General features: G+C 41.2%; 1 protein-coding gene across 1 annotated transcript in view; it reads right to left on the minus strand.

Moving 5' to 3' along the window:
* The window catches only part of LOC103512595, a 31,314-nt gene extending 23,423 nt beyond the window's left edge, over positions 1-7,891 (minus strand). Inside the window, exon 1 of the mRNA XM_017445469.2 lies at positions 7,719-7,891. Coding sequence (XP_017300958.1) covers positions 7,719-7,891 — 173 coding nt within the window. The remainder of the gene's footprint in view (positions 1-7,718) is intronic.
* Positions 7,892-11,094: the final 3,203 nt, after the last annotated feature.

The following is an 11,094-nucleotide window of genomic DNA, read 5'->3' on the forward strand; positions in this document are numbered from 1 at the left end:
CCAGATTCCCTCTCTCGGCTTCTTCTTCATCTTCTTCTTCTTCTTCTTCTTCTTCTTCTTCTTCTTCTTCTTCTTCTTCTTCTTCTTCTTCTTCTTTCTTCTTCTTCTTCTTCTCCTTCTTCTCTCACTACATTCGTAGCACTCCCTTCTCAATAGCCCCTTCACAAATTTCTTTCTCCTCCGTATAGCTACGCCTTCCCTTCTATCTCGCTGCTCTTCACTTGAACTAAAATAAATAAATAAATAAATAATAGTGCTTATTTATACTGCTCGCATAGGACTGAAAAGTCCCTTTACTCCAGCAGTAGGCTACTACTATTATTCGTATATGTAATTTCTTTCTCTCCTTCCCCCTCCCTGTCTTTGTTTCCTTCTCTTTCTCACTCCCTATCTCTCCCCTTCCCTCCCGCTCTCTTTCTCTCCCTCACATTTAGTTAGTTTGCTCTCTCCCTCTCTCCTCTTCTCTCTCTCTCTCTCTCTCTCTCTCTCTCTCTCTCTCTCTCTCTCTCTCTTTCTTTCACATTCTTGGTACCTCGCCAGGTGAGGTAATAAAAAAAGTGCAATTTTCCAGGGTTAGAACGAAAAAAATACAATCACCTTTTTCGTGTAGCAAAACCAAAAGAGGAGGAGAAGGAGGAGAAGAAGAAGAAGAAGAAGAAAAAGAAGAAGAGGAAGAAGAATAAGAACGAGGAGAAGAAGAAGAAGAAAGAAAAAAAAAAAAAAAAAAAAAAGTCCCCTCATCCCCTTAGTAGGTAGGAATCCCCCTCCCCAATCCCACCCATTTACCTACCATCCTCATCCACTCCAACCCCTCATCTATCATCCCTCATCCTCTCCTATACCCATTACCTATCCTCCCCTTCTTTTCTTAGTAAGAGAGAGGGTAGTAACTAGGAATCCCCTACCCAATGCCCACCCATTTACCTACCTCTAATCTACCCAACCCTCCATCTCCTACCCTTTATCTGTCCCCCCATTGCCTCCTAAAACAGGAGTTAAAGTTTTTTTTTTTTTTGGGAGAAATACTGTCTGTATTTACAACTCAACTCAGCTAGTACAGGTGGGGGTGGGGGGAGAGCGTTAGGGAGAGAATAATAGAAAAAATCGCAAGTTTTATCTTTTTCAGTTTCTTCCTCTTTAGTTAGCAACCTTGGTGGCAGAGTGAGTATCATACCGGTGGTTCCGGGTTCAAATCCCGGCTGAGTCGAATCTTACAAGACCAGTAGGTAAGTCTCTAACAATCTCTATCCCTTCTCTTCTTTCTTTTTTTACATACTCGTATATAATAATAATAATAGTGCTTATTTATACTGCTCGAATAGGACTGAAAAGTCCCTTTACTCCAGCAGTAGGCTACTATATTATTATTGTGGTCAAATTCTCAAATTATATTGAGGATAAAATTCCATACCTCGGCTGGGATTGAACCCACGCCCTCCTGTTTACCAGGCGAGCGCCTTGACCACTACACCACCGAGGCAGGCGTAAAATTTCCCCCAAACTTTCTCCTTTCCCTTTTCTTCTTCCCCTCTTCTCACTTTCCCTCTCTATTCTACTCTCTCTATCTTTCTTCTCTCCCTCTTCTTTCTCTCCCAATCCTTCCCCTTCAATCTTTCTACTTTATACAGAAAGGCCAAGTGCTGATTTTCGTGTCTAGACGAGCAATTTTCGTCTGAAATTGGAGAAACTTGGAAAAGAGAAAGTCTGAGGAGAGGAAGGGTGTGAAAAGTCGGAGAAGGAGGAGAGAGAAGAGAATAAAAAAACTAAATGAATAGAGAATAAAATAAAATATGAAAAGAATGCCGGTAATGAAAAAATCTCGGGGTTTGAAAAGTGAGAATTTTTTTCCCCGACTTTCTTTTACTTTGTACTTTTTTTTACCCCTCTTTCTTTTTTTTCTGATGCTTCTTCTTCTTCTTCTCGTTTTTCTTCTTCCGCCCCTTCTTCTTCGTCGTCTCCTACCTTCTTCTGCTGTTTTCCGTCTACCTAGCGCCGTATAGGGACGAAAAGATCGGTTTCACACAGGTTTCTTACCCTAAAAAGGTTCAATTACTTCTCATCTCATGGCTTATGGGTCGAAAATGCTTCAAAATTAAATAGACGAAATAAAATAACACCTAACTAAACAAAAAACCAAATAATGAGTTACTCACAGGCCTAGCCCCTTGCACCTCTACATTAAAAAGAAAAACAACTTTGCCTTTACAACACCCAAGTTGCATATTACACCAAAAGTTCCACCATTACATCCTTGTTGTCAAGTTTAATTTATCATAATAAAAAAAGCAAGGAAAAAATTTTCTACATTTTTTTATTTTTCCTTAAAAATGTAATGAAATTTTTTATTTGACACGAGAAAAAAGGACAATAGCATTTATTTTATTTGTCTTTTTTACTTTCCTTATCCTATAGGAAGGAAAGTAATGTAATCGGGTCAAAATTTCGATGGTCAGTTTTTAGTGCGAAAACACGTCATCATTAGAAGAATGGTTGGCCCATCGATCGTTGGGAAATGTTTACATGGTTGGGGAACTGTTGGCCAACAGTAAGACAGCGTGCCAACTCACACATTTCTCCAACCACCAAAATATAACGTAAGGCCAACATTTATACCCGAATCATCTTCATCCAAGTTTTTACTTTCCTTATCCTATAGGAAGGAAAGTAATGTAATCGGGTCAAAATTTCGATGGTCAGTTTTTAGTGCGAAAACACGTTTTGAGGTCCCTAGAGCCTAAATCCAAAGTTTCAGCCATTGGTCCGTGGGTGTGTCTGTGTGTCTGTCTGTCTGTCTGTCTGTAAACAAAATATCTCGAGAACGGTAAGAGCTAGAGACTTGAAATTTGGTATGTAGTTCACAAATGTGACAAGGGGAAGAGAGAGGGGGAGGGTGTAAGGTAAAAGACAATTTATGGGGGTAAAATGTAAATTTCAGACACCTTTATTTTTTTCCAGCCTTGGAAAAGGGAGGGAGAGAGAAGAAGGAGGGGGGGGGAGAAAATGGAGGTAGAGGGGAGAAAGATATCTCTAAAATGAAAGGGAGGGGCGGGGGAGAAGTATTCTATTTGAGGGATGAGAAGACATAGTGACTCTTGGAGAAGGAGGAGGAGGAGAAGAGGAGGAGAAGGAGGAGGGAGAAGAGGAAGAAGACGTAAATTGGTTTCCATGGAAATACCCTAACGCTTAAAATTTCCCTCCCTCTCCTCTTCTTCTCCCTCCCCCTCTTCTCTCCCTCTCTCTGAATGCCCACTTTTAATTTACACTCTCTTTCTGTTCTTCTTATCCTTCTTCCTCTTTTTTCTCCTCCTCCTTCTTCTTCTTTCTTCTCTCTCTTCTCCTTCGTCACATTCTCCTTCTTCTTCATTAGCTTCATTCACTTTTTCGTCTTCCTCTTCTTCTTCATCTCCTCCTCCCCCTCTTCCTTAATCTTCCTCCTCCTCTTCCTTCATCTTCTGCTTCTCCTCCTTTAAATTACCTCTCTCCTTCCCCCTACTTTAACCCTCCCTCCTCTCTAGGTAAATATGTCTACCCCTACTTTAATTCGCCCTCTCTCTCCCTCCATGCTGGGTATTAATCAACCTTTATGACACTTTTAGGCCCCGGCGGCTGAGGTGGTAAAATTTACTCTGAGAATCCAGGTGATTAACCATAGTAAAATAATTAACCCTTAACCGTTACGATCATGTTAAATTATAATGTTCGTTAACCCTTTTAGAGCAAAGAAGGAGGAGGAGAGGAAAAAAGTTTTCTTTATTCACAATTTAAGTAGGAAGCCAGATTAGTTAGCTTGGAAAGTGACACGCCTACCTTTGAGAACCCTAGGTCGCTGCCGCTGGTTCGATTCCCGCCCGGGGAATAGAAAAAATGACCACAAATTAGGTTCGTTCTCGGAACGGCTGGTTTTCTCCTAACCTGCCCTTCTCCTCTCTTCGATCTCTGAAACTATTTTTTTTTATATATTTATATATATATCATAGCGTTTTTCAATAAAGTTACGTACATATGTGATGTTTGATGTATAATTGTTGCCTAAGAGCCAGTAAGTCTCATTAATAAAGATTCATTCAGATACAAAGCTACTAGAATATGCATTATGCAGTTGAACATCATTATTGAGTCCATCAAAGGGTTAATTTTCGTTAATTATAATTAGTTATTATTAATAACTGTTCATAAAAAATAAAAAAAGTTATTACGCGCATAAGTCGCATGGTAATTATAATTTATTTTAACGCCAGCTTTTTTTCTTATCTTTTTGAAAAAAAGCTCCCGTTTACAGCATACTTAAGAAACATATTAACCTTTCAACTTTGCAGCAATGCAAAATGCGGTTGGAATGAAAAAATGCCGCTTTGAAAATATTGTAGGTGAGAAAATATGAATGGAACCCTTTTGCAAAGAAAAACCCCTGCCTATTCGAAAATTATGCCTGTTAACCCTTTTTAGAACGAATCTTTAAGAGGGTTAAAAGAAGAAGAAAAAAAGAACTCTAAAAAGTCACAGTTGCGATGGTAAGTTGAATAAACCAGTTAGTTCCCAATGGATAGTTGAAACGTTGCGCGAGGTTGGTATCCGGATGGAAGACGAAGACCATCCAGAATTCTAGACAGTCGTGGGCTGGCTTTTTCCGACCCCACTCAGGCTGGGTGAGGTTAATGTGAGTAGGTAGGTAGCCTATCCACATCTACCTAAATCCTGGATTTCCACCTACATTGAGCTTTTTCCTGGAGAGTTAAGAAGTAGATAGAAGCTTTTTTTTTTTTTTTTTTCTTTTTTTTTTTTTTGGAACATTAGACTTGAAAAAGTACATTTTTCCAATATTCGATGAATTCCATGATTCTTTTCTCATTTCCTCTTCTCCCGGTATTTCCTTCTCTTTCTCTTCTCCATCGAAACATGAACATTAGAAAAGGACAAAAAATGATACATTAGCTTTTTTTCTTTCGCTCAATGCATCAAACGTAAGGTAATGGTAAAACATGGGGGGGGGGAGAGAGAGGAGGGGGGAGAGAGAGAGAGCGAGGGGGAGAGAGAGAGAGAGGGAGAGGGGAAAAAAGAAAAAGAAATACCTGGAATTCCCCCATATGAAAGAAATTGTTATTTCTTTCCTTAATAGGTATACATGTATTTCTTTTTCAATATTTTCCGCCATCTGATTTGATTTTGTTTCTCGTCACTCAAATACACACTCAACTACTCAAGTAGGTACTCAAAACTACTCAAGTGTTAGGAAATGTGTTTTTGACTATCAGTGTCGAAGCTGGGCTGAGGCCTTTAGACATTTCTTCCATATTTTCTATGATTTGATTTCTTGTTTCTCGTCACTCAAATACACACTCAACTACTCAAGTAGGTACTCAAAACTACTCAAGTGTTAGGAGATGCGTAAAATTTTTGGCCGTCAGTGCCGTGGGTGTGAATTGAGGGAGAGGGCTGTTTTTTCCATTCCCTGAGCCACGTTATTTCTTCCTACCTGATTCAGCTAAATCTCGAAAGCGAATAGACAATGAAGACAAGATAGGAGAAAGCCAGCTGTTCCGAGAACAAACCTTATCCGTTTAGACCAAAATCCGCCCCGGACAGGAATCGAACCCGCGACATAGCGCTTACAAGGCAGACGCGCTACCCACCAAGAATTTGATTTCTTGTTTCACGTCACTCAAATACACACTCAACTACTCAAGTAGGTACTCAAAACTACTCAAGTGTTAGGAGATGTGTAAAAATTTTGCCCGTCAGTGCCGTGGGTGCGGGGGAGAGGGCTGTTTAGGGGAGAGGGCTGTTTTTCCATTTCCTGAGCCACGTTATTAATTTCTTCCTAACTGATGCTGCTAAATCCCGAAAGCGATTAGAGAATGAAGACAAGATAGGAGAAAGCCAGCTGTTCCGAGAACGAACCTTATCCGTTTAGACCAAAATCCGCCCCGGACAGGAATCGAACCCGCGACATAGCGCTTACAAGGCAGACGCGCTACCCACCAAGCTAACTAGGCTGGCGCTAATTTTTTGAGTGAATCCTGAGAAGATTTCTCATTTTCAAAAATTTCTCACATCTGTGCGTCTTGAGCTAATTTTCCCACCAATTCACAGTATTTCTGAATAATTTTCGAGAGTCTTGAGTCCCCGCCAAGTCAAGAAAGTTTGACCGCGCTATATCTACATATCCGGGGAAACTCACAGCAAATAAAGCAATCAAGTGTAGTGGGGATGTGCGTCTTTTTATTTTCTCCAACATCCTCCCCCACTTACCAACTAAAAAAAAAAAAAAAAAATAAAAATAAAAAAAAAAGAAAAAAAATGCACATCTCCGCTCCTCCTCACAGTCCCGAGAACAAAATCCAGTCAAATGGAAATGACGTTAAGCAGTTTTTCACTTCACATCTTATAACTTCTAATCTCTTCCACATCCACATACATTACTGACGGGATGTGTTCTGGAATAACTAATGCACAAAACGGAAAAACGGTTCCATGGGGTACAAAATCTGGTGTGTACATCACACGGCTTTCAGAATAATAAGATTGATGATTTCCGTTTCCGATCACTCTGCAATCTGCAGAGCGATATAGACCGGTTACTGCAATTATGTTGGGAATGCTGTGTTGCTGTGTAAAGTCCTCCGTTGATTGAGATTAATAAAAAGTAAAAATCTCTACGTAAAGATCGGTGCAACGGTTGGTGGCATTTTACCGCTTTTTGGCGGTTTTTGGTGTAATTTAACAATATATCGGGAACGGTATGAGCTAGAGACTTGAAATTGGTATGTAGTTCACAAATGTGACAAGGGATGCACTCAAAACGTTTTGTTGAGATAGGTGCTGCGGTTGGTGGTATATTGACCGCTTTTTGGCGGTTTTTGACCGTTTTTTGCGGTTTTCAGCTATACCGACTAAACGGTTAGAGATATTGTAAAAGTTTGGCTAATCTCGGGAAGGGTATAAGCTAGAGACTTGAAATTTGGTATGTAGTTCACAAATGTGACAAGGATGCAACACAAAACGTTTGGTTGAGAAACGGGATAAGCTAGAGACTTGAAATTTGGTATGTAGTTCACAAATGTGACAAGGATGCAACACAAAACGTTTGGTTGAGATGGTTGCTGCGCCCTTGGCGGTATTTTAACCGCTTTCGACAGATTTCGACCGTTTTTTGGCGGTTTTCAGCTATAGCGACAAAACGGTTAGAGATATTGTAAAAGTTAGGGTAAAAGAACACTCAAATACAGATTTCGACCGTTTTTTGCGGTTTTCAGCTATAGCGACAAAACGGTTAGAGATATTGTAAAAGTTAGGGTAAAAGAACACTCAAATAAGCATCATGGCGGCTTTCAGCTATAGCGACAAAACGGTTAGAGATATTGTAAAAGTTAGGGTAAAAGAACACTCAAATAAGCATCATTCAATAACACCAGATTTTTTTTTTTAGAAAGAATGTAGTCTGTTAGATACCTAAGCATCAGTAGGTATACCTTTACACTGTCTACCGATTTTTTTCGTGTAGAGAGAAAGATAGAGAGAGAGAGAGAGAGAGAGAGAGAGAGAGAGAGAGAGAGAGAGAGAGAGAGAGAGAGAGAGAGAGTAATAATATACTCTTGAGTGGAAGGCAACCACTATAGGCGAGGTTAACGCCTTAGGCGTTCTCTGCTTCCTGATAGTGAGTGGCTGGCCCAAGACCTTCGTTAAGGTCAAGTAAAAGGTAATGGAAAGTAAAAACCTACCTGGCCATCAGGATAACGCGATGTGCATAGACAGCGGCCTCTTCGCGGCCCACCAGGAACAGAATGTCGGCCGAGTCCGTATCTTCAGAGAGCCGTTGTAGGTCCTCCAATAGTTGCGGTACGCCGGCCAGGTACTTGTCCGGGAAATGAGCGGCGGCCACACGACTCCCCATGATGGCCGATCTGAGGAAACAAAGAGGCCGATGTAGAAGAGTTGAAAGGACGGACGTTCGAAGCAGTGGAAAAGGTCGAGATTCGTATAAGCTTAATCGAACTTTGAGGGCTGTTTGCCCATACACCTAAGCCTTAGAGTGGGCTTCCTGTGTACGGTGTACAGGCTTAAAGAACACTCCGGAAAAGAAAAGAAATGGGGGAAGAAAATGAACTAGAAGACAGGGCATTTTAAAAAAGAGGTTTGATAGAGGAAACTGTAGGTAACAATAACAACGGAGCTCTTATCGTCCCGAAATCGAAGAGAAGAGGACAGGATAGGAGAAAGCCAGGCGTTCCGAGAACGAACCTTATCTGTTTAGCATAAAGTTCGCCCCGGACGGGAATCAAATCCGCCACTTCAGATTTACATTCATATAAGGAGTACGTCCTTAGTTCCAGAATCTAAGGGGCAAACAACAGCCCCTAAAGATAGGCTAAGGTTACATGAATCTATGAATTTAGTTCCAGGATGTCTAATCTAGCGATGATGACATTTTCATTTGCTTTCCTCCAAAATCCAAATCCAATTTATTTCGTTTTTAATTGCTTTCATGGAATATTCTATGTCTGTTTTGATGATGTTGATTTGTTCACTTGTCATTTTGTCAATCTCAAGAGTATTTCAACATTTCCATCAACATCATCAGAAAATCCTTGTTTCTCTTCTCCTTCCTTCCTCCTCCTCCTCCTCCACCTTCATTTTCGTCCTCTTTGAAACCTCCAATGACGAAATTTCCTCCCGCAAAATTTCGTCACATTTTGATGTTCATTTGTGGGATTGTTAATAGGGGAGGAGGGGGGGGGTGGTGGACGTGGTGGTGGTTGAGGAGGAGATGGGTGGTTTTCGGGATTATAAAGAACATTGGAATAACTAATGCACAAAACGGAAAAACGGTTCCACGGGTACAAAATCTGGTGTGTACATCTCACCGCTTTCAGTATAATATGTATAGGCAATAACTTGTAATAAATAATTTTAGTAATTACCGGAATTTAGGTAGGTATACTATATTATGCCAGACACTCATAGGCAGACCGCAGTCTATCAAACAATCGGACCGTGTGTGGCGGAAAAATCTTCAGACCGTCTGAGAGGATCAATATTTTTCCGTATGGGTGACCATCTAGGCAATCTTACGTTCCTGGCTTTTCCGGGTCCTATACTCAGGCGGGTGAGTTTAATGAGGGTAGGTGGGTAGCTTGTAGCCAAATGGAGAGTAAAACACACACGTCACTAAAGACCTTATCAGCTATATCGACTGTTACGTACAGGTTCCCCCTTTTAATTCGTCCCTGCCACTTTGGCAACTGGTAACTTGTCAAATCTCTAGCTTTGGTGATTTGAACCATAGGCTCTTCCATTCAGTTGCCTATCACCTACCACTCAGTTAACATCTTAATAATTTCTCTCATTTTTGTTACTCGGAACCTCATTCCATTAAAATTATAAAGTTCGAAATCTCTCCCCAAAGTGTCACCCCCAACTCGCCCAGCTCAGGAGCACCCCATCTCTAACTCTACGCCGGCCGGCAGGTAATCAACTTCAAAAGGAGCTACCGAGGTGAGTTCTCCCTATTCATTTTGGTTTTTGGTTTTTCTCGTCCTTCGCGCCGCACAACACCGACAGAAATAGAAAGTAAAAATCTCTACATGTATAGTGTAATAGAAAGTAAAAATCCCTCACACATCACACTCCCACATCACTGCAGGGATCAGGGATGTTTGTTTTCCCAGGGAAATTTTCGCTCTTTTTTTCCCCTTTCTATTTATTTATCATATATGTATTTTCTCGTGAAAATTTCGCATTTTCCCTTCTTCTTTTTTTCGAGTGAGAAAATTTGCATCCCTAATTCCTTTCCCTTTACCCATTCATCCGTCAATCAGAAGGATTTGGAACTAACTACGCTTTCGACTAGAAAAATCTCAGAGAGCAAAATGGCAGAAAAGAAAAACGATAGAAAAATCGCTCTGCAATCTGCATATCGCAGTGATAGCGGAAAAGTGGTACAACTCGAAAAAATTTCGGCCTCCTCAAGAGGGCCTGGAACAGACAAGTTCGAAGCATTGAGTCAAAACTAAAGCCTGGTAGACCTGACAGGTACACCTGATCAGGTCCGCCTGTCAGGTTCACCTGATAGTGTGTGTGCTCATCAGGTAGAACTGACAGGCGGACCATTTCAGCCGTACCTGTCAGGTCTACCTGATAATAGTAATAATAGACTCTTGAGTGGAAAGCAACCACTAGGCGAGGTTAACGCCTTAGGCGTGCTCTACCTCCTGATAGTGAGTGGCTGGCCCAAGACCTTCGTTAAGGTCAAGTAAAAGGTAATGGAAAGTAAAAACCTACCTGGCCATCAGGATAAGGGAAGCTCAACACTTCCTCAGTTACTTTCCAGCGGCGTAGCCGAAGAATGGATTACCATCAACGCTTCTACTCATTTACGTCTCCCGTCTTTTCTAAATTGAGGGTACAAACCATCTGCACCTATTCATGGCCGATCTTACTACTAACGCACCAACACTAACACAGTGTCAAGGGTTTTCTTTGACGTCGGGCCAGTATTTCTTAAACTCTGGATTAACTGAAAACTGTAGTCTGTAATAAGATCGAACATGTATGAGTTTGCTGTTTGATGTATGAGTTATTATCCGGGTGGGTGACCTTCCCAGACCCACTATTGAGAATATTGAGCTGAGTAAGGTTAATGTGAGAAGGCCGTTATCTTTTTACCGAATGGTGGGTAAAGTCCCCGTCACTAAAAACCCTAGCAGAGTTATATAGTGACGTTAAACCCATTAAAACAAAGCCTCTTCACGAATTTCCGCAGTGAAAACTCAGTCCTCCTCACGTCCTATTTAGACCTCCTCCACTGTTTCTAACGCCCGTACTCGTCCCACCTCCACCTCCAATGTCACTGGCAGACACTTCCACACAGGGCCGGTCATAGCCTCCCCGGGGCCCCGGTGCTAAAACTGTGTCCACACATAGTCGATGGGCATCGATCGATGTCGACTGGAAGGGTCCAAATTGCCTCGACAACATAGATTCACCCCGTCGATGGACGGGCGTTGAGTCGTTGACTGTGTGTGAACACAGCTTAACACCATTTTTTATTTTATTTTTTTTTTTTTTTTTTTTTTTTAAAATACTTTGTTTTATTTG

The sequence above is a fragment of the Diaphorina citri genome, unplaced genomic scaffold (genome assembly GCF_000475195.1).
Source record: "Diaphorina citri unplaced genomic scaffold, Diaci psyllid genome assembly version 1.1 scaffold860, whole genome shotgun sequence".
NCBI lineage: Eukaryota > Metazoa > Arthropoda > Insecta > Hemiptera > Psyllidae > Diaphorina > Diaphorina citri.